Here is a 21273-nt window from a genome sequence, read left to right as displayed (position 1 = left end):
AAATTTGTGCTCAATACTAATTTTAAATAAATAACTGTAAATTCAAAATGAATTTATCTTCATTTCAAATGAATAAAATTACATAATTTCCAATTTTGCATACGCCCTGAAAGGGACAATGAAAAACAGACTCAGCTGTTTCCCGTAAACAAGCTGCAGACGTAAGTCGTAGAAAAAACTAGGTAAACTTTAGGTCATCGACTGTGAAATCATCATACTTCGTTGTTTTTTGGGCGATCGTACGTAGTCTGCCCAAAATCAGGTACACATTTAAAAAATTTACTTTATCTTTGTTTTCACTTGGTTTTTAAAGGCCTATTTATTTTCATCTCTTAGTTACATTTACTCCTCATCATTCTCATTTGGATAGCCCTTGTCAACAAATCTTTTTCTTTGTTGTTCTTTTGCTATTGACCTACTCTCTTCGTTTGCTTATCGCACTTAAAACTTCTCGACCGTTCTCTGACTGTTGCTATTTGATGTTGACGGGTGAGTTAGGACTCTCCATTTGAAGCTTTGATTTTAAATTTTAGGTGGTTTTCTGGGATAAATTTAAAAGTGAGAGTAGAAGAGACACTCTCAACTCTCGGAAACGGTTTTTCAGTCAGTCTCTTCTTTGTAATCAGAGATGTCCTCGAGTGAGTCCCCACAGCGGCGCTTGAGCAGGCCTATAGGGCTTACTCTCAGGCCGGAATCTGTTGCTGAAAAGTCTTTCATGGAAAGTATGGCTGGATTCATCCATGAAGTTGTCCCACAGGTGGTACCAAGAAATATTGTTCTTTAAAATGTCAGTGCTGGATCTCAAACTCCGTTTTATTTTGAAAAGGCTTATGGAGGATGCAACCATCCTACTGGGGAGGCAACAGATCCTATCTTGTGGGCTAAAATTGAGCAAATGGATTGTGGGGACTGTCATTCGCAGAGTTCCATTTTGCACAAAAACAACCTACCTCTCTTGCTCATACTGGGCTACAACACAGGAGTTCAGGTAACAATCACATCATGTACAAGTAATAATGGAAATTAGAAACATGGATTATTTTCCCGCTATTTAGGTGTGGACTATTCAAGCATCGGGAGAGGCTCAAGAGATTCTCTCGTGGAATTCAGGACCTGTTAAAGTGTTTCGCCTACTGCCCAATCCAGTCTCGAACATATCGGAAGATCTCTTCGCGGCCAAACGTCCGATTGTAGCTATGAATGAAAGCACTGGCCCTGCTGCCCAACTCCATACGGTGGCATTCTTTTCGCTACGAACGGGAGAACAAGTCAAAACTATTCGCTTCAAGAACCCCGTGGCGGATATACTAGCCAATCGACGTGCCGTGGTTGTAACCTTCCCCGAGAAGGTGGCCGTCTTCAGCAGTACTACATTCGAGGATCAAGTAGTACTGACTCATTGCTACCCACCTAGTTCCAGCCCTTACTCAAACCCAGTCGCCTTGGGTTCACGTTGGCTGGCCTATGCGGAAAAGCGACTCATTAATATTCACCGATGCGGAGGCGGTTTCGAGGGTGAAGGGATTCAGTCTTACACAGCCACCGTCATCCACGCTGCCAAGAGCTTGACCAAAGGACTCCGAGAATTTGGCGAAACATTTCTGACTGGTCAAAGAAACATTTCTTCGTCGGCATCGCCATCGTCCCAACAGGGCCCTCAGCCCGGTGTAGTGACTGTCATCGACCTGGAAGGTTTGGCACGCGGAGAAGTCAATCTTCGGGAGGACGTTGACGGCGTGGTAGCGCACTTTGTTGCTCACGCCAATCAGGCCATCAGTTACCTGGCGTTTGACCCTTCAGGGACCCTACTATTCACAGCCGACAAGCAGGGACACAACTTTCACATATTTCGCTTGCATCCAGCGCCTTGTAGTACGAAGCAAAGTGCCGTCCACCATTTGTACACCCTCTATCGTGGCGACACTACGGCTCGAGTACAAGACGTGGCCTTTGCCACCGACTCGCGTTGGGTGGCCGTAACGACGATGCGTGGCACGACGCATGTTTTCCCAATCAGTCCATACGGTGGTTCTGTGGGCGTGAGAACACACACATCTCAACGAGTAGTAAACCGCCTCAGTCGATTCCATCGTAGTGCAGGTTTGGACGACACGCCTTCATCGGGTCGCAGTAGCCCCGTACTCTCCGGTTCACCTAATAATAGTCGCCCGTTGGAATCGACGACTCTCTTGCCCTATCCCAATCCACGACTGCCACCTTATCCTCATCCAACAGTTGTTGTCCCACTCGTACAACTGCGATCGTCTTTCATGGGTGGAGCTACTGGAAATCGAGGCATTCCCGCCTCTCCTGGGCTTTCCAATTCTCGCAAGTTCTCCGATTTGGACGACGGGACGGGAGTCGTCCGGGTCACCTGCTGTTTCGCTCCTCCACGGGGAGCTGCACCACTCGCAGGTCACGTTTTAAATGTAGGCGGAGGTTCAGCCGCCCATCGTGACCGTCTTCAGCGACGTACTGCTGAATCACTCTATGTGATGTCGTGCCATGGCGCCCTGGTGGAGTATGGCTTCGAACCTCGGCTGGCGACTGGGATACCGCGCGAAAAGATTTGCGACAAGAGCTCCATAGAGCTGGACATTGTGCCGCTGGCCCAGTGGCCTATACATCGACCGCTCTACAATGCCGCAGATCTACCACCTCCTTTAGCATCACACATCCTTTCCCTAATCACCAACGGACCTGAATCGGACGATAAAACCGAATCTCCTTCAACTAGCGCCCCATTGTCTGGCAAAGAGATGCAAGAAACCTGGCTAGCACATGTAAGTTTGATTTTTCTTATTGAATTTTTACCTTACCATTTCCTTTAACCGCATTGAATCGTTAGGTTGAAATCAACACGCATGCTGGGCCGCACAGAAGACTTTGGATGGGACCTCAGTTTACATTTAAGACTCTTAAACGTGACAGCACATCCAGGTATTATACGTACAATTTTTCAATTTGTGACAACATCAATAATTTGGGTTATTTTTTCAAACAGTCTTGCTGAAATAGAGGCCTCTGAAGTAGATATTTTGACACGTCCAGCTCGTTCTAACCCAGTAAATATGCCAGACAAGAATGAAATGCCAATTCAAGGACTACCTGTGATTACTGGCGAAGGATCAGCTAGTAAATAACATTTGAACTTGATGTAATAACACAACGATATTCTATAATACTTATTTGCGTTTTACAGGTAGTTACGAACAGTCTCCGAGGTTCTTGACTGGTTGTGGGCGGGAACGCTATGGCACGCGTCGTTGTGATTCCGAGAGTTCTATTTCCGATATGGTCCCCAAAGTCGAAATGGAACTGCAATTGAAAGAAAATTTAGCCGACGCAATGCAAGAAATGCCTTTAGTAGGATCGAATGTTCCTGGTACGTCTTTTCTTTCCCTATACATATTAAAATTGATAGAATTAAAAGTTTGCCTTGTTCAGAAGAAGATGATGGCAGTGAACGTCGAACACACTATTTCATGGATGATGAACGTCTCAACTGGCCTCAAACATCAGTTTCCTCGTCGAACCCACCGGCATCGCTCAACATTGACGAGGATCTTCTGGATTTTGAGCTAGAAAGCGAGACGTGCTTGCGATCACCATCCATGCCCTCAAAATTCGCCATTGACTCTCTTAACCGCAATTCATCGGCGGTCAAGGACAACCAGGATTGCGGTGACAAAGATTACAGTTTCTTTGCCAGCGATGAAGTTGTCAGTGGCTCAGTGCCAGTTGATGTGGCCTTCTTTCCCGATGCGACAAGAAGCGCCGGTGAAAGTAGTTCTAATGAAGAGGACGTTGTGACTGTTCCCTCTTTTGACCAGGATGGTTCTGGTCCTGGCCGTAAAAGTAAGAAAAATCGCAAAAAGAAGAAGTGAGTTGGGGCTTTGGTTTGGGTCAGTTGTTGTACTCCTTTTTCGGGTTTCTCTATGCGTGGTTTACCAATTAGGGTTTTCTTTTTTGTCCCCTGTAACTTGGTGGTTCTTTTAAATGTGAGATATAGCATGACAGAATGCATGGAAATAATTTTCCTTTTAATTCTGATCGTTGTTACACGGCTTTTTTTCTATTTTTCTCTTGAATATATTATTCAGCCATGCATCAAACGTTAATTCGTATGATATATCATACGCACTCGGGAAAAAGACATAAAAAAGAACACAATTTTTAGTCTACATTTTGAAATTTTCTTTTGAATTTAAAAAATGCTGTGTTTTCAAGTGATGCATAGATGTGAGCTCTTGGTGCGATGTCTACGTTTCAGTTAACCACAAAAGGCGATCCCCGCCTAATTTCTAACTAACCTTCTAATAATAATCATGTTCTTTCCTATTAGAATAGACTTTAATTGCACCAATCTCTCGGTAGATCTCAATCGTCTTACCGCATTCGCGTGCTTTGATAAGAAAACGGAACTTAGGTAAATAACCTATTAACCCTCAAAAAGCCTCAATAGGAAAAAACTTGCTGACTTGACTTCAAACTGTTAACTCGCTTGATTGTCCGAGCGTGATATATCATTCATCGATTCCCATCGCTCGTCTTCAACCTATTTTTTCACATGCTGTTATAATTAACAAATCATCAAAAAATATAAATAGTCCATTCATAAGTTTATAACATACTGACCACACACCACAACAAAATTTCAGTGATGTCACGTTGATGTGTATCGTCGAACGAACGTCAATACAAATTCATTTCCTGCTCAAGGAATGGTAACTTATTATTTATTATTACAATTTGCATTTCTAATTTTCTTGTAGATCAACCCGATCGATTTCGGAAAATTCGTGTCCACCACATTTAAAAGGAAAGCTGACGAATAAAATTATTTCAAAAAATATACTCTGAAGCTCTACTACTAAAATCAGCTTGTCGAAAAAAAAATGTCTATAGGATATAGCGGCACCTATTTACTTCTAAGATAGCGCAGCAGCAAGGAAGCATTCCGATTGATTACTGAAAGGAGAAAGAAGGAAGCTCAAGTGGATACTTTTTTTAGAAATGCTTTCTTGCATGGCCTTTCCTATTTTGAGTCTACATGCAAACACAAATAACCTTAGGAAAACTGTGCTTAAGATGTAGTGTAGCAAACTATATTACATATGGATCCAAAACCACATTTGCTCTCTAATGATTGGAATTCAGTCAGCATTCCATCATTAACCAGAACAAAATGACAAGACACCCTAAGCCTACAAACTGTATGTCTTACAAATGGTTTGAATTATGATGCATCACCTGAGCCTACCTGATTCAAAGTCAGTCTGCATTTAGATTCGTGCGTTGAAGGCTGATTGTTCAGTGTTGTCGCAGGTAAAATCTTGTTACTGAACTTTTACTGAACAAATAAAAATTTTCTAATTTACGGTATTCCTAATTCCATTGCAATAAGAGCCGATATGACTGATGTAGCAGTAGGTATGATGCACTAGGACGTGGTGTGATGAAAGCACTGTGCACAGCACAGCACAATATTTCAATGTTTGCAAAATTCCGCCGTTGACAAATTTTCCGTGAAAATTATTCAGTTTTTGCTGTCTCCAATTATTTTTCACCTAAACATTTTATCACGTTTCCTCACGACTATTTTATGAATAAACTAAGAAAGAATGACATGAATACAATAGCACAAAAGTTTGAGTTAATAATTAAATGGATGATCAAGTTATTTTACAAAAATATTTCGTCTATATAGTTACCCTCGCCCGTTTTGTAATAGAATGTATGCCCAGAACATAAATAATGAATTCCAAATCAATCAAAATCCTTATCCATTGCGGAGTCGGGATTACTCGTCTCTATCAGGTGAGCTCGTTTGTAAACACTTCGCCATTCGACAAGCCAGAAACAGACCGTTCCAGCTAGTAGAAGAATTCCAATGATTATTAACTGTGGGTGGATTCCAATGTATGGACTGTAGAAGAAGCTTGCGGCAGATGCCATAGACTAATGCGAAAAAAATTAAAACGTTAGATTTTAAATTCTACAGAGATAAAATAAAATAACGGGTTCTAATTACCGAAACAAACTTAAAGAGAGCAAAAGCTGGTGCGCTGTCGTTCGGATAAATACCTAATAGCAAAAAACAGATGAGTATAAATTCACATCCTTTTTTTTATCCAATATTTTTGTACTTACCACCAAGAATACTATAGACTTGCGTATTAAAGCAAGCATCACCAAAGGCTACCAAAAAACTGCTGAAAATAGCTACAAATGGACTGCATAGAAAAATAAAATATATCTTTATCAATAAAGTTCGTACAAGCTATATTTCATACCTGCTTGTAATGAAACCAGTATCAGTGGTATCCCCAAATGGAGCGTTATTTGGAATGTTGAGGAAGATGAGGAAAAAGCCGAGGGCCTGAGTTAAAAATCCAGTCAGAATAATGGGATCACGACCGTATCGAACAGTTTTCGAGCCTAGAATTCCAAATAGAGCTCCACCTTAAAAAGAAAACCAAAAGTCATTAAAACATAAATAAACGGACAGTCATTTCTATGTATAACCTTACCTGCGATTTCACCAACGCCAATAAAAATACCGGATAAACCCACCAACCGTTTGCTGTCTTCAAACTCCAGCGTGAATCCAATACTGGGGCTGTAGACGCCGCTTAAAAAGGAATATTCGATACCTAAGAAATTGAAATTTAAAAAACATGTTTCTGAATGGAAAGGTAAAAGGTTCAATCGAATTACCAATATAAAAGAATGCTACAGAGAGTAGACCCATGTCCTTCGTAAAGAAGAGTTTGATAGATCTTAAAAATGCATCCAATGGGCCTTGGGGTGCTTGCGCTCCTCGAGTGGAAACAACTCCATCTTCGGATTTAGGAGTATTTCGGGAAGCGTCAGAATCTTTCACCTAAACAAAAAACGGAAATATAAAATGCTGCGATTGCAGGATTTAGTGCATCTACTTTTTTTTTATTACCGCAGGCAAAATGACAAGCATGACAAGACCCAGGAATCCAACAACTAGTAAAACGCCGTACAAAATTGTGCGCGTGTGCTGGTCAATTTGTTCTCTTCCTTGAAACAAAAAGAAGACAAACAAGTTGCCAAAAAGAAAACTGCATGGAAAATGATAAAACGTTAATACTGTTTTAATATTTAAAATGTTTTAGAACCCACCTGCATTGGAATACGGCCCAAAACACGCCAGAATTTCTTGAAATGTTGCTCCCATCGGAATTTAGAGTTAAATAGTTTCCTTGACCTTTGGAAAAATTAATTTTAGCCAGATTTAGATTTACATCATTTAGTGAATTGAATTAACCGCAAAATAATCATTAATTGGCAACCACAATACCTGTCCATATAAGAGCCGCTCCGAATCCGAGGAGAGCTGAACAGGTATACAACGCCCAACTCTGCTGAAGAAAGAAACTGCCAATGTAAAGCCTAGATAAAGAAAAACAACAAATTATTTTTCTGGTTTTGTTTTTATCTTTACGTCGTATTTTCTTACGAGTAAAAGAAACCTCCAACAATCATCGACCACTTTGGTCCAATGACGGAGATAATCGATGGAGAGATCCAGTTGGATATGGAAAGCACAGCGTAGATGATGGCAAGACTAGTGAAACCATCCGCAATGAAACTAGGATCCTCTTGAGTTATGCTCTTGATTACCGTTTGCTGTCATTAAAAAAGAACAAACATTTTAAATGGGTCGACAACATCGTCACATTTTTCTGAGGAATCGATAAACTCTTATCGTGTCGGGAGGTCATTTATTCATCTGCCGCCGCCACCGTCTCTATCGCATTTCATTTGCTCTACTGATCTACGTCTATTCTTTTCATAACAACTCTTTTTGCGCTTTTCTCCTTTGACCTCAAGTCATAAACCAGTCAATTTTGCGATAAAAATGGAATGATGACGTCTAGCGTCTTGAATTTGAATAAACAAAGTTTCTAAATCTAGGCTAAATCCTTCTTTAACATCTTTTAAAACTGGTTTGCATAGAACTGAACTAATTGCAGACAACTTTCACTTTTCTTTAGGCTTTGCTCCAAGATATCAATGCTGTGCATTTTAAGTGGAAAAGTTGCAGACAAGCAGTTAAGTGACTGACTCAAATTAAAAAACTTCAGCAAGCTATAGTAGGAATTAATGGTTTGTAAGATAAAATGGTCATGTCTTACCTGAATGTTTCCCATAGTCTGAAAAGCTGTGAAGATCAGCATAAATGCCACTCCCAGGATTAAGACATTAACAAATTTTCGATCAATTTCCATTTTGGCAGTTTCTGAAAACCAAAATAAAATAAATTGAGTTCGCTTGAAATATCTCGTCAATATAAAACAGCAACGTTTTTAAATCTAGAATTTTTTTACCGTTTAGACAGAATGTCGAAAAATTTATAATTTAAACAATATAGATGAACACTTTTGACGTATGAAACTTCACAAAACTCGGGATGAAAGTATTTAACTAAGAGACTAAAATTTAAAAAACACCGGCAACAGAATACGGTGAAATCACTGGGTTGCGGTGGGTTACATTTGCTTGTAACTCTTCTTTAATGTGATAGAGGTTCTACTGATCCTTTCGCTCCATTTTCCTCGATGTTTTGGATGAACTTTCTCTCCGCCCCAAGAACCAAAACAACTCTCTGTTTTGAAACTCCGCCCTCTGTATTCGTTTTGTTGAACTATATTGTGCTAGTTGTATATTATGCAAATCGCGACTAGAAATTTGTTTTCCAGACAATCCTGTTATGGAGAAAAAGTTGCTCGAGTATTTTTGTTTCAGTATCATAAAACATATTGCGCATTTGGGTGACCTCTATCTCATTTCTCAAAGCAACGCCCCTGTCGATATTTTCCCCACCGGATATTTTTCATCGACATCCATACATCCTTTGTTGGATATCGTTAAGTACCCAAGATATTCAGATTATCATTAAATTTTTATCAATATTTTAAAATTGCATCAGTGACAGATGCATCTGTTACTGATCAACTGTCACTTATTATTCAAAACAACTTATTGTTGATGTTCGCACGATATTATCCTTGAGGAATAAAACTTTTTTGTTTAATTTATACTTTCTATTGAATGAATTAATTCTCTATACTCGCGAGTTCAATCAACTTTGGGTTTAAAAACTTTACGACACGTCCTTAAAAAGCAGTAGAATTCGCGGGCGGTTTAAACTTTTGACTTTTTCAACCTTGAGCACCTCTAGCGATAAAATATTCAAACTCGGATCATAACAATGCCTCCCAGCAAGTTCCAGGTGTCAATCGTCTAGGGGAGCCGAGATAACGACGATTTGGGTACGTAACTTTTCTACGCTACGCAGTATTCAATTTGCCTTTCTAGTATTTCAATTTCCATTTCTTCCTAATTCGGATTCCTTTCCCAGAATTGCTTTCATCATGACTACCGAAAATCTCTCAGCTGTCCTTTACTCTGTCAACGATCTTCGATTGGTAACAAAATTATCAATGCAATGCAATTAATTCTGTTTTCCCTCATCTAGCCTATTATTATAATTATTCAGGAAAATCGGACTGTCCCTAAGGCTCAAAAGAATGGTAATGATAATAAATCAATGAATGGAAGCACTAGGGAAAATGTCCCTGTGCACCATTACTCATAATTCTTTTCTAGGAAACAAAAATAAACTAAATAATAATTTTTTGTACATACCAGAGGTTTTGTTGCGAATGGATAAAGTTGGAATATGTGGATCTGATGTCCACTACTGGGTGAATGGAAGAATTGGTGATTTTGTTGTGACCAAACCAATGGTTTTAGGCCATGAAGCTGCTGGAGTGGTGCATGAAGTTGGAGAAGGTGTAACACATTTGAAACCAGGTAATAACTGCAAATATTTAATTTATAAGATTAATTACTGTTGTACATGATTTTTTCTACTTACATCAGGCGATAGAGTGGCGATCGAACCAGGAGTTCCTTGCCGATCCTGCGATTACTGCAAAGGTGGTCGCTACAATCTATGCCTGGACATCGTTTTCTGTGCTACCCCGCCCTATGATGGCAACTTGGCTCGTTATTATACGCACGCTGCTGATTTTTGTTACAAACTTCCGGATCATATGACCATGGAAGAAGGAGCTCTTTTGGAACCTCTTTCAGTCGCCGTTCACGCTTGCCGCAGAGCTGGAGTCACCATCGGACAGAAAATCCTAATTTGTGGAGCTGGACCGATTGGTCTTGTCTGTCTCCTCACCGCTAAAGCTATGGGAGCATCATCCGTCATTATTACTGGTAATATAACAATAGTTTTAAAAATCATGCATAAAGATTCTTAAAATAAACTTAAAATCAAACGACAGACATATCTGAAAGCCGACTAGAAGTTGCTAAAAGTCTGGGAGCTGACCATACTTTGCTGGTGGGTGGAGAGGATGCGGAAACATTGGGCCAACAAGTTGCTGGAAAACTTGGTGGACCTTCTGACGTTACCATCGAGTGTAGCGGTGCTGAATCTAGCATCAGGCTTGCCATTTTTGTAAGTTATTGGATCAAAGCACAACTTATTTTTCAATTAATTTAAGAAAATGTTACCTTTTTAGGGAACTAAAAGTGGAGGAGTTGTCGTTTTGGTTGGACTGGGACCAGCAGAAATCAAATTGCCAATTGTTAACGCAGCCGTCCGTGAAGTTGATATTAGGGGGATTTTCCGTTACGCCAATTGGTAAATCCTTGAATAACTTGATTGGTAAATTAACATCTACAACGGTTTAAAAATTACAGCTATCCAACAGCATTGCAGCTGGTAGCTAGTGGACGTGTCAACGTTAAACCATTAATCACCCATCGGTTCAAACTGGAAGAAACCGTGAAAGCCTTTGAAACAGCCCGTACTGGTGCCGGCGGAGCAATTAAAGTGATGATATCGTGTTCAGATTAAAGAGAACTATTTGTTCCTTGTTCATTCACCCAATTGTTTGGGTGGTAGTTTTTTTCTTGGTTAATTCTCTGAGGTGGGGGGAAACACATGAAGATGAAATACACAAAAATATTAACTGTTTACATTGGACTGACAACTCCTTTCAACTGATAGAATGACACCTGAGACCCTTCGCCTGTGACTGCGATTAAAGGCACACTTTCGGAACCACATCGTCGTTTGAATCGTTCAAAACACGACAGACTAGGTGGCTTTGAGGTCCATTTAGCGATAGCCAAAATATAACACGGTGGGCCAGGATTGGACTTGCGGAAATGCCGACCTGGAGAATAGACGTCGTAACAAACTTGCAATTCATCGTCATCGTTGTGTTGATTCAATTCTTCTGTGGATGGATTGTACAATCCATAATTAGCATAGTACGGATCTCCTGCACTCGGAACGAATAAGTTAGAAACAATACTAAAATTGTAAAATATTTTAGATGAAATTACCGATGAAATTCCCCAGAAGAAGAGGTTTAGTTTTCCCGCTGAAAAGTGGATTGTTTGAAGCAAAGTTGAGATTAGTCGGAATTTCTTCGAGTTCCGAAAAAATGTAGAAATCCCTTTTGTTGAGGACGTAGCTACTTTGTCGGTTGCGAGTGTTTTCAGGAATAAGTTGCTGATCAGGGAATTTAATTTCAATTGTTTCCGTTCCAGGGCTTAAGAGATGCGGAATGCAGTCATAGTCACTTGGTTCAGCCGCTGGAGTCAGAAATCGCAACTTTACGGGTCCATTATCAGTTTCAATAGGCAAATTAACAGCCGTTGTTTCCATATCGACAATTGTTACACTGTTAACAATGTGATTAGGCTGTTTGTCTTCCACCTTCAATCTTTTGGGATTCAAATTCTCCATAGATTCACCACTCCGCTTTGTAGAAATAACCGGAGGAGGATTGACTCTACGAATGAGACGATAGCCTTGCCGGCACAAGTGAGAATACACGCGATACTTGAGAATTGAACATGAATTTTCAGCAAGCAAAAGTTGGTATGCTTGTTGAACACTGACTGGGGTACCAGAGTAGCACAACTCTAATTTAGACTGTGAATAAACAAGGCAATCATTAATATGAGTTCATTAGAGGTGTCGTTCCCACAGAAAAATGTTACCACTTCGATGAGGAACAGTGCTTCTTCTGGATGAAGAAAAGTTTTGCCGTTCTTGTTGTGTCCAAAAATATCCCAGCCTCCACCAACTTTTTTATCAACCACAGCAACATTTTCCTGAGGAAGCCAATCACCTCTTGTAAGCAAGTTCCTAAAAACAACATTTAAGGTTCATGACTGTATAACGTGAAACCTTTTGCATCAACGATGAAATACCTTCTCTCAGCCCTTTCTTCTTTAATGAAAGAAATTTTCTCTTCAATCATGTCATTAACAGAGGCAGTTTCTTCAGCAGAATGTGTGGGGATGAAATCTTTTGGTGGCATGGAGGGAAGACTTCTGGGATGAGCCTTTTTAGCCCGAATTTCCATAAGCTCCTTGGCACTGAGAAAACAAGAGTACATTTCATACCAAGATACGATTAGTAAACGATCAATTTTAATAAACCACAGTCAGATTTGGCTTGAGAAAAGTCCAGATAACAAAACCACAACATTTAATGTAAACAAAATGTTATTCAAACCTCAGCATTTCTCAAACGAGTATCAAATTCCACGTGCTATACGCTCAATAATGTAATCGCCACGTGTTAGTAAACGTGTGCCATCTTTTTTCATTTGTGTGTTTATATCTTGTTTTTTAAAATATATCGAAACAAAAAGAAAAAGGAAAGGGTCCAGCAGAATGTCTGTGTTGCAGCGCCACCGCTGCGCCAGTGGAACGCCAAGGTCGAAGTGAGCCTGCGGGCGACCGAAAGTTTTTGGCGTCATCATTAGAGCATAGCAAGAACAAGAAAAACTACTCGCACTATTTGGAGCGTGAATATATATAAATCCCGAAAAAAAGAAATGTCGACGAAAACTTGAAATACCACCAACAAAGAAACCATTGTTGAGTAGGGGGGAGTCGTTCAGTTCCGTCGTGTGACGTCAAGCCAAGTTGAACGTCGATGTCGTCACGATGGCGGGGGGGAGGAAAAAAAGTTTACTTCTCTCGGGGTTGTTGCGTGAGTTGTGGGTTTATTCATTTCCTTGAAACATTTCAAGGCCACTTGTTGCCTACATTCTTCTTTTCCTTAATAATAAATAACGACAGTCTCAGACACACTTGAATTTTTCCGTTTCATCCAAAGAACATTTCATAATGTATTGAAGACAACAAATAAAAAGATGGTGGACACAATTTTTCTGATGAAGACGGAATTTATAAGCAACGTCATATCAAATTAAAGAACAACTTTTCATGGTGGCTCATCGGAGAAAATGAATAATCAAGAGAGAAAGATGAAGAAATCAAAATGAAGAATTTAGTAGTGTTTTTTTTTTGTTTGTATCACTGGAAGAATTTTAACGTAATAATAAGCGCCCAAAAGAAGATTGAATCAATTTGTGGTGTGTGTGTGTCTGGAAAATGAAATTTTGTGAACGATACGATAATTATGTATATATAACATCATCAAAATCGTGTGTGTCAATTTCCTGTATACACACACACACATTAAAAAAAGGGTGTGGCTTTTTTTTTTAGTTTCTTCTTTTGGCGATGTTTTGGCGAATTTTAAAACAAAGACATTTATGTGTGTGGAAGAAAAACTCACGCGCCGACACACACGGGAAAAAAGAAAACAAGAAATCGGGACGAACGTGACACAAACACTCACACAGAAGGGGGGCGGTTTATCTTTTTGTTTATCCCCTCAGAAAAAAAAAGAATTGAAAATAATAATAATAATAAAAAAACGAAAGTAATTTTCTTGTTTTTCCGTATAAATGTTAAAAAGAAACAGCACGTAGGGGGGTTTTCCTTCTCGGAAATTGATTGAAATAAAAAAAGGGGAAACATATTTTTGTAACAACGTCCAACACGTACCGGTTTTTTTTTTTTTGTCCTTTACTGAATTAAATTTTTTTGTTTGTGTGTGTAAACAAGACCAATCAATCAATGGGAAGGAGATTCTCATCCATAAAAATTAAACAATTCCAACCGACAGAAACACACGGGTATCGAGATATTTTTTTTTTAAAAGAAATAAGAAAGAAATTAAAAATAAAAACCAGTGGGGAGGAGGAAAAGGGGTCTGGTTACAAGAGTATTTCGATAAGATTCCAAACAAAACAGTCGAGCAACAATATTTCATTCCATAATAGAGAAAAAACAAAACAAAACTAAAACGCCAAACAGTTTCCAAAACGAAAAAAATAATGAAAAAGGATTGCTTTCACGCGGTACACATTCATCAACAACAGACACGCCGTTCAAAGGAAGGAAAAAGAAAAGGAAAAAAATTCTTTTAAAAAAGGTAAAAAACAGAAAAATCCTACAGATAAAAATAAAAGAAAAACGGGGGAAGCCGTCGGGCTCACGCACAAAAGTGATAAAACACAACTAGAGTGTATACAGCTCTTTTGAATTGAAACAACAACAACAACAAAACACACGATTACAACATTTTTCTTTTTCTTTCTTTCTTTTTTGTTGTTGTTGTTGTTGTTGACGCCCATTTCTTTAAAAAAAGGGCGACATGATTTAAAAACATTTTGGCAATTTGGCGAATTTGTAAAAACTTCCTGGAATCAGTAGTAGCCGCCGTAAGGATGATTACGGGGGTAGGGAGACGGCGGAGGAAGCGGATAGGTTTGCGAGTAGCCGGAAAGACCCTGCATGTTGACATTGCCCCAGTTCTGAAGGCCGGCGTAACTGCTGGAGAAGACGCGCGAAGTGACGGCAGCGTAGCCTGGACTCGGTGCCGGACTTGGATACGGATTAGTTCCGCCACTGCCACTGGCGGAACCGGAAGAAGAAGATGAAGTCGTTGTAGAGCTGCTGCCCGCTCCGGCCGCAGCCGAGCCTGGACTCGTCGTTGACGGAGGACAACGTTGGCTAGACGATCCAGCGGCAGCGGCCGAAGTAGTTGAAGACGATCCGCCGCCGGAAACGGCCGAAACGGCAGCAGCTGCAGCTGCGGCGGCCGCAGCCGTTGCGGCGAAACGGGCGAACGAAGGTTCGGAACTGCTCAGCGACGGAGTGCCGCATCGGGAAGGATCTTGTTGCTGCTGCTGAGACGATGGATTGGGAGAAGCTGGCGGAAGTTTGTTACTGTAAGTCATCGATCCCGGTGTAGGGGGCGGTTGAAGGAGTTGTCCGGCATTGTAGCTCTGCTGTTGTTGTTGTTGTTGCTGCTGCTGATTACCGTCAAACGAATAACAACTGGCCGGTCGCTCCGGATAAAAGGCTGTAGGAGTTTGTTGTTGTTGTTGACCAGGTCCTGGAGTGGCCCGCGCCGCTTGCGGACGGGCCAGCGATGGATAATTGTCCTCGAAATGTTGCTGTTGTTGCTGCTGCTGCCAAGGTGACGGACTGGCCGGCGGGTAATTGGACTCACCGTACGTGCTCTGATTGCGTGAAGCTGCCAAATTGAGCGCCATGGCTTGTGGCTCGGGAGTCATTGGCATTGGACCGGGGCTGTTGTGGTAGTTGACCGGTTGTCGTCCACCGCCGCCAGCCGGAGAATTGAGATCAGCGTGATGGTCCGGCGGTGAACTGCCGGCACCTGCAGCAGCTGCTGCAGCGGCCGCCGCCGCTAAACTTTGGATGGCCAGCTCAGCCACGACGGCCGCCGCCGACGAGGTAAATGACGGCAAAGGGCCGGAATTGAGCCCGTGGTCGTTGTGGTCCTTGTCCTGCCTCAATTTGTGCAGGATCTCGTCCGACAGACTCGAATTCTGAGACGATAGGCCGCCGTGACCTCCACTCACTCCTCCTATGGCACCACCTCCGTTGACGGAATTGGCCTTCCGCCATCCGGGTTTTCTACCCCGTCGCGGCATCTCGGGGATTGGGTACGAAGCTCGGGGCGTTCCTGGCGGATTCGATCCATCCTGCTCAAACAATATTTAGAATTGAAAATTTAATTATCGATTTTTTGGTAACGGAATTAAATAAAACAAATAAAGGCGAGGTAGTATTTTTCCGGATAAAAAAAACGAATCGATAATTCCGGAGAACAACCCAAAAATGAAATAATAAAAATAATAATAACGAAAAAAGGGTAAAATTACATCCACGGTATCGAACAGCACCTGCTGGCCGCTAGGATCGAGGTGCTGATGCAAGCGGGTGGGTGTCGTCGGCGGCAGATCGGGTAATTTGCCTCGCCCCGGATCCTTGATGACGCCACCGGAATAGGCGTCGAACGTGTACGGGATGCTGCGCTGCACCGTCGGCATGTTATCCTCGCTGAACCCGTGAGCTTTGCGCAAATGGACCTGCAAGCACTGCTTGGTGGAGAAACCTAATCCGCATTCCGTTTCCGGACACCTTTTTTTTTTAAATAATTAAAATCTCGTTACTTTCCAGACCTACCGCACTCTCATCCATTAAGGAGAAAATCGATGGGTGGGAATAGAAAATGGGATTTTGAATAAAAGTTGAAGAGAAATGGCGACGACTCACTTGAACGGTTTGACTCCGGAATGAGTCAACAAGTGGATTTTCAAATTGGATTTCGTCTGGAAGAGTTTGCCGCACTGGTCACAGACGCATGTTCCCGATGCGCCTTGTCCGTGAATCTCGCCCAGATGACGTCTCAGAGCGGCTCGTGTGGTAAAGACGGCCGGACAGGCTTTGCACGGATGATGGGTACCTCCGCCACCGCCGGACAAACCTCCGCTGATGTTGGACCCGTCATCTACACAAGAGGCAGGAGAAGGTGCAGAGCCCGGGAGTAAAGAAAAAAAAAAAAAAGTCATTTAGTGCGTGCGTGTGTGTGTGGAGACCGTTTTATTGATCGAGAGCCGGGCCAGCTGCGGGCGGTCGGTCGGTTATAGGAAAAAAAGAAGAGGAGGAGTGGAAGGTGAGAGAAACTTAAAAGAGGGGGAGTGTTCCACCCTAAAGTCATTTTCATGTGACTGGAACAGAAAAAAGAGAGTGGGGAATGTGGTGGGTGTCTCTCTTTTGAACGTCTCGAGAGCTGTCAGAAAATTTCTTAAATGGACATGCAAAGGAGGGGCGGAGTCGTGTTGGGTAAAGTGCAAGTCAACTCTCTAAATAAAAGAAGAAGAAGTTGTAGTACCGCAATGTCCGAAATCGCTGCCGGCGTGTTCGGCTTCAATGTGAGCCTTGAGTTTCTGCGGCTGCGAAAAATCTTTGCCACAGACGTGGCACTGAGGGCGGCAACGGTCGGGATTGGCCGGGCAGCCGTACGTCCGATGAACGTTCAGATAAGTCGGTCGCAAGAAACTCTGCAAAGAATAAAACACTCAGCCATTAGTATTAGGATCCTATAAAAGATTCGCCCAAAGGGTCCAATAATTTTATGATGGGTCCCATGTCAAAGTGGCCCAATAAAAATGGAAGGGTTATGTGTACCTTGTTGCAGAAATTGCAAATGTATTCGCCGCCTTGGTCGTGATCGCCGGCAGTGGACGTGTTGGCCAGACTATTGTCGTCTTCCTCGTCGACCATATTGTCATCGTCATCGTCGTCCGACGGGTAACTGGCGTGTTGTTGTTGTTGGTCGCCAACAGACGGACCGTGCCGATTGCCGCCGTTGTGAGCGGAGAAAGCGGCTGCAGCTGCGACTGCGGCGGCGGCAGCCGCGGAAACTCCATCCGCGTGATGGTAATCGTAGCCGTGGTGATGCGGATGCTCTTCGTCTTCTTCCTCATCTTCTTCATCGTCGTCCACAGCGACGGATGTCGCAGCTCCTCCGGCCGCCGCTGCTGCTGCTGCAGCCGCTTCTTCCATTTTGAGTTTCTTGTGCGGATGAGCGGAAGGGCCTCCATTGTTGTCGTGTTCTTTGGGTTCGTCGTTGGGTCCACGGCGAGTCGAGGAAGATGAGGAGGCGCGTCTCAACTCAAGGTCGTGTTGTTGTTGTTGTTGCTGGTGCTGCTGATGATGGTGCGGATGACTGGCGACGACGACGACATCGTCTCCAGAGGGCACAACACTGCCGCCGGCCCTTTGATGATGATGCTGGACTTGCTGTTGCTGCTGCTGCTGTTGAAGTTGATCGACCCGGTTGCCGTTGATTTGATTGCGGTGCTTTGGCTTCTCGCATACCTGCTCCTCTTGGCTGTGTGTGTGTCGTAAAATAATATTGTGTAAAATTTCAATAACGAGGTCAAACGACTTTTTATGATTGGCTTCTTCTTCCGCGTGACCTTGCGCGAAATCATTTCCTACTACTACAACTGTTGCACGTCGCCGTCGTCACATATATAAGTGCGCAGTATAAATCTTGATAGTATAAATATAAATACGAAATAATAAAAAAAGGAAGAAGAAGTTGCCCGGGTTCTCCTTGAGGGAAAAAAGAGGACACACACGAGTCTTGGGATTGATTTCTTCTAGTATAGGGCGTGTGTGTGTGTGGGGTTCTTTTTTTCGGGGCCCCATCTTGGAGCCCTTTTCCTTATTGATTGGATCCCCGAGTAGCCCTCCCACCACCCCACTACCTTGAACCCCCCACCCCACCCTCCCTTCTATGGCTGGCAGCGCTCCTCGTGTGTCCTTAGGCCTAGTGTGTGTGTGTGAGGGGGGGGAGAAAAAGAAGAAGAAGAAGTGACCGTCACTCAGCCTCTTTGGCTCCACCCATCGTCGACTAGGGTCACCGCGGGAGATGTTCCCCCCAGTCCGATGGGAGGGTGGGGTGGTCCCTCCCTCTCGGTTGCGGTTGGCCGAAAGACGCAACTTAAAGAAGAAGAAGAAGAACTGTGGCGCCGCGCGCGCCTTCTTTTTCTAGTGTACCCACCCTGAATAAAGAAGGGGGATGGGGGCCTCCTCCCACAATCTATGGTCAAGGCGAAAACGTTCTTCTTTTGTTTTATTTTATTTTTCGGGGGAGAATACGACGACCCAACAACGATGAAACGACATTTTTATAACCAAAACAAACTTTCTACTTCTTTCTCCTGACTTGACATGATGAATAATCTTTTTTCTTTTCCCCCCCAACCAACCAAAGAAAATGGAGTACACACGAGGATAACATACCTGAGACGTTCCTCTGCCAGTCGGAGTAGAAAAGAGACGAAATCGACGTCGCCATTGTATCCGAGCCGAGTTTTGAGATCGGCCCAGTGGCGGGCGTTGTTCTTGCCGATGTAGATGGTGCGGGCGGGATCGGTCGAGGCCGGATACGGATACGGGTAACCACCTTTGGGCGGTCGACCCTTTCTCGGGCGCATAATCTGCCCATCGGGACCGATCGCTGCCGCTGCTGGCATTTTATTCACTCGGACCAGAACCAAATCGTCGATTGATTTTGGCTAATAATTAGTCCGCAGAAATCTCAAAATCCGAGAGAGGTAAGCACGTGCCCGATTTCACTTGACACTCACGCACATGGTACACACACCAGCATGTCGGGTGCACCTGCATCCACACACAAAAACACGTTTCTTGTAACCAGAAGAATTTGAAAAATAAAAAATAATTTTTCAAGGGTTTCACTGGCACACACGCTCTCACTGCGCTGGTTGTTGTTGTGTGTGTGTGGAAAAATAAAAATAACGTTTGGCGCCAATCGTAAAAATAGTTTGGGAGTAGGCGACGGCCGCGACCTCACCGCACGGAAAGCTTCAACTAGACTGAAGCTCCTCTAGCGGCACTACTCAGCAAAAGTCTAGTGTGTGAAAAAAGAACCTCCTTCTTTAGGGGGGGGGGGAGGAGGGGCTGAAAAAAAAATCGTCGTCTGTTAACTATCGATAGATATCGCTCACAAAAAGAAATGAAATAAAAAAATGTTTTGGAATAAAAAAGAATTGAAAAATAAATGAAACAAAAAAATTCCAGAATGGGGAAGCCAAAACACGATTAACACACACATGTTTAGTTTTGTTTTTGTTTTTAATTTTTTTTTATCATGTCAGATCTGTTTTTGGGTTATCATTTTCAATAAAAGATGACCTAAGAAATGTGGTGGACACCTGCCGAGTACATTTCCAGTTGTCGCTAAATTAATCTTAAAGTCAGCCAACGAAAAAGTTGCTCACCAGTTGGTCGTCTAAATTTACAATGGCAACAAGACACCTTCTTCTTCTTCTTAAAAGTCTTGCGTTTCGTCTATAACGCGGTTGTGTGTTCTCCCAAGGTTAAGTCTGGCCGACCCGGAGAGACGTGTACTACGTCGGAAAACGGCGAGAATGAGAGAATCGACGGTAAAAACAAGTGGATGGAGGAACGACCAGATGAAAATAAGGATGTCCTGCTGCTGCTGGCCAAAAGGGAGGAGGAGGACCGACCGACTCTACACGCATCTATTTTCAAAAAAAACGAAATGGCGTCGTCTTGTTTTTCTTTTTTTCCACCCGTCAAGTGCGTGTATATGTGCGTCTTTATAAGAGATGAGCGACATGTTTTTTTCTCTCACGACACACAACCCAATTTTCCCTTTTTTGATGGTATGTCCAACATTTTCCCGCGGGATTAAAAAATGCGAAAAACATAAAACAACTTTTTTCTTTTATTTTAAATAAGGAAATTCTTCTTTTCTTACGAGATGATTGGGTGAGAATCAAGTTCATTGTTGACTCTTAAAGTCTGAACGCGTAGAAGAAGAAAAAAAAGGTCGGAGGGGCCCCCGCGTGCCGCCCGCCCCAACCTCCCACTTTCTTTCCACCCCAACGGGAGGAGGTGGCCGCCCTCCTGCCGGGAGTCGGCCATGTTCTCTCCCCCCTCCCTTCTTTCTTTTTCTCTCAGCATCCGCTCTTTTTTCTTCTTCTTCTTCTTCTTCTTTTCCTTCTTCTTCTTCTTCTTCCTTCTTTTCGTTCTTGATAGGCTCTCCCCCTCCCCGTCTGCGTTAAGAGCACCAGGGTTCGTTCGTCTGTACGTGTGTGAGAATCAACTCCCCCTCCTCTTCTTTTTTTTCTCTTCCTTCATCATCGGCGCAGGGTCCAGGGAGACTGGCCCGCCAGTCCGATCGATGCCGTGAACCTTTTTTCTCTTCTTCTTCTTTCTACCCTCATCCGACTTTTTGGCCTTCGTGAAAAAAAAACACAAAATTCCCTTTTAGCTCAGCTGCTAAATGCAAACAACAATGAGTTTTGAAAAGAAATTGTTGTTGCATCACGCTGCTCATTTTCCCCTCCCGAAGGCCAAAAGATGAAAACTAACAAAATATACTCTGCGTCAAAAAAAAGAATTAAAAAAAAAAAGAGATGACCACTGCGCTTTTAATTACGCTTGAGAGGACCCGGCCGCCGCCAC

General features: G+C 42.7%; 5 protein-coding genes across 15 annotated transcripts; 2 read left to right on the top strand and 3 right to left on the bottom strand.

Moving 5' to 3' along the window:
- Positions 1 to 102: 102 nt before the first annotated feature.
- LOC124190582 (breast carcinoma-amplified sequence 3 homolog) lies at positions 103 to 4721 on the top strand. 8 transcript variants are annotated; one of them, XM_046583340.1, is made up of 9 exons: positions 103 to 262; positions 337 to 489; positions 627 to 757; positions 827 to 988; positions 1056 to 2783; positions 2849 to 2940; positions 3005 to 3135; positions 3203 to 3385; positions 3451 to 4721. In XM_046583340.1, the coding sequence occupies exons 2-9, from the start codon at positions 480 to 482 to the stop codon at positions 3885 to 3887; spliced, it is 2874 nt and encodes a 957-aa protein (XP_046439296.1). In that variant the 5' UTR covers positions 103 to 262; positions 337 to 479; the 3' UTR covers positions 3888 to 4721. The 8 variants fall into 8 exon arrangements, with proteins under 8 accessions (XP_046439296.1, XP_046439293.1, XP_046439301.1 ...); XM_046583337.1 differs by having other exon boundaries at positions 3448 to 4721; XM_046583341.1 differs by having other exon boundaries at positions 134 to 262; positions 314 to 489.
- A 916-nt stretch (positions 4722 to 5637) lies between these two features.
- Positions 5638 to 9820, bottom strand: LOC124190589 (UNC93-like protein MFSD11). Of its 2 annotated transcripts, none has more exons than XM_046583357.1 (12): positions 9685 to 9820; positions 8172 to 8275; positions 7493 to 7662; positions 7334 to 7425; positions 7156 to 7240; positions 6956 to 7094; positions 6721 to 6886; positions 6534 to 6656; positions 6297 to 6465; positions 6154 to 6236; positions 6035 to 6087; positions 5638 to 5961 (listed from the first exon to the last, which is right to left on the bottom strand). In XM_046583357.1, the coding sequence occupies exons 2-12, from the start codon at positions 8262 to 8264 to the stop codon at positions 5770 to 5772; spliced, it is 1365 nt and encodes a 454-aa protein (XP_046439313.1). In that variant the 5' UTR covers positions 8265 to 8275; positions 9685 to 9820; the 3' UTR covers positions 5638 to 5769. The 2 variants fall into 2 exon arrangements, with proteins under 2 accessions (XP_046439313.1, XP_046439312.1); XM_046583356.1 differs by lacking the exon at positions 9685 to 9820 and adding an exon at positions 8364 to 8661.
- Positions 8737 to 11034, top strand: LOC124190591 (sorbitol dehydrogenase-like). 2 transcript variants are annotated; one of them, XM_046583359.1, is made up of 8 exons: positions 8737 to 9308; positions 9398 to 9464; positions 9536 to 9569; positions 9688 to 9852; positions 9922 to 10266; positions 10335 to 10510; positions 10575 to 10696; positions 10756 to 11034. In XM_046583359.1, exons 2-8 carry the CDS (start codon positions 9411 to 9413, stop codon positions 10910 to 10912), a joined length of 1053 nt encoding a protein of 350 aa, XP_046439315.1. In that variant the 5' UTR covers positions 8737 to 9308; positions 9398 to 9410; the 3' UTR covers positions 10913 to 11034. The 2 variants fall into 2 exon arrangements, with proteins under 2 accessions (XP_046439315.1, XP_046439316.1); XM_046583360.1 differs by lacking the exon at positions 8737 to 9308 and having other exon boundaries at positions 9316 to 9464.
- On the bottom strand, positions 10575 to 12753 carry LOC124190590. Its single transcript, XM_046583358.1, has 5 exons — positions 12590 to 12753; positions 12283 to 12450; positions 12070 to 12217; positions 11407 to 12001; positions 10575 to 11342 (listed from the first exon to the last, which is right to left on the bottom strand). The coding sequence occupies exons 1-5, from the start codon at positions 12595 to 12597 to the stop codon at positions 11032 to 11034; spliced, it is 1230 nt and encodes a 409-aa protein (XP_046439314.1). The 5' UTR covers positions 12598 to 12753; the 3' UTR covers positions 10575 to 11031.
- A 438-nt stretch (positions 12754 to 13191) lies between these two features.
- On the bottom strand, positions 13192 to 20231 carry LOC124190581 (zinc finger and BTB domain-containing protein 4-like). 2 transcript variants are annotated; one of them, XM_046583335.1, is made up of 6 exons: positions 19060 to 20231; positions 17434 to 18139; positions 17138 to 17306; positions 16519 to 16753; positions 16125 to 16383; positions 13192 to 15944 (listed from the first exon to the last, which is right to left on the bottom strand). In XM_046583335.1, the coding sequence occupies exons 1-6, from the start codon at positions 19290 to 19292 to the stop codon at positions 14640 to 14642; spliced, it is 2907 nt and encodes a 968-aa protein (XP_046439291.1). In that variant the 5' UTR covers positions 19293 to 20231; the 3' UTR covers positions 13192 to 14639. The 2 variants fall into 2 exon arrangements, with proteins under 2 accessions (XP_046439291.1, XP_046439292.1); XM_046583336.1 differs by having other exon boundaries at positions 16146 to 16383; positions 19060 to 19700.
- Positions 20232 to 21273: the final 1042 nt, after the last annotated feature.

This window comes from Daphnia pulex, chromosome 3 (assembly GCF_021134715.1).
Source record: "Daphnia pulex isolate KAP4 chromosome 3, ASM2113471v1".
In the NCBI taxonomy this organism is placed as follows: Eukaryota; Metazoa; Arthropoda; class Branchiopoda; order Diplostraca; family Daphniidae; genus Daphnia; species Daphnia pulex.
This window is presented reverse-complemented; position numbering and strand designations above follow the sequence as displayed.

What these genes read in the sequence shown, in the direction of transcription:
- LOC124190582 (XM_046583337.1), top strand. An exon ending in TCCATGAAGTTGTCCCACAG is followed by an intron (nt 758 to 826) that starts GTGGTACCAAGA and finishes TATTTTGAAAAG; the next exon opens with GCTTATGGAGGATGCAACCA. An exon ending in AAACGTGACAGCACATCCAG is followed by an intron (nt 2,941 to 3,004) that starts GTATTATACGTA and finishes TTTTTCAAACAG; the next exon opens with TCTTGCTGAAATAGAGGCCT.
- LOC124190589 (XM_046583357.1), bottom strand. Translation starts at nt 8,264, where the DNA reads ATGGAAATTGATCGAAAATTTGTTAATGTCTTAATCCTGGGAGTGGCA. An exon ending in AGACTATGGGAAACATTCAG is followed by an intron (nt 7,663 to 8,171) that starts GTAAGACATGAC and finishes TTTTAATGACAG; the next exon opens with CAAACGGTAATCAAGAGCAT. An exon ending in CTCTCTTTAAGTTTGTTTCG is followed by an intron (nt 5,962 to 6,034) that starts GTAATTAGAACC and finishes TTTTCGCATTAG; the next exon opens with TCTATGGCATCTGCCGCAAG.
- LOC124190591 (XM_046583359.1), top strand. Translation starts at nt 9,411, where the DNA reads ATGACTACCGAAAATCTCTCAGCTGTCCTTTACTCTGTCAACGATCTT. An exon ending in CTGTCAACGATCTTCGATTG is followed by an intron (nt 9,465 to 9,535) that starts GTAACAAAATTA and finishes ATAATTATTCAG; the next exon opens with GAAAATCGGACTGTCCCTAA. An exon ending in TGTAACACATTTGAAACCAG is followed by an intron (nt 9,853 to 9,921) that starts GTAATAACTGCA and finishes TACTTACATCAG; the next exon opens with GCGATAGAGTGGCGATCGAA.
- LOC124190590 (XM_046583358.1), bottom strand. An exon ending in GAAGAAAGGGCTGAGAGAAG is followed by an intron (nt 12,218 to 12,282) that starts GTATTTCATCGT and finishes TGTTGTTTTTAG; the next exon opens with GAACTTGCTTACAAGAGGTG. An exon ending in CACTGTTCCTCATCGAAGTG is followed by an intron (nt 12,002 to 12,069) that starts GTAACATTTTTC and finishes GTTTATTCACAG; the next exon opens with TCTAAATTAGAGTTGTGCTA.
- LOC124190581 (XM_046583335.1), bottom strand. Translation starts at nt 19,292, where the DNA reads ATGCCAGCAGCGGCAGCGATCGGTCCCGATGGGCAGATTATGCGCCCG. An exon ending in TTTGCAATTTCTGCAACAAG is followed by an intron (nt 17,307 to 17,433) that starts GTACACATAACC and finishes TATTCTTTGCAG; the next exon opens with AGTTTCTTGCGACCGACTTA. An exon ending in TCCGGAGTCAAACCGTTCAA is followed by an intron (nt 16,384 to 16,518) that starts GTGAGTCGTCGC and finishes TAAAAAAAAAAG; the next exon opens with GTGTCCGGAAACGGAATGCG.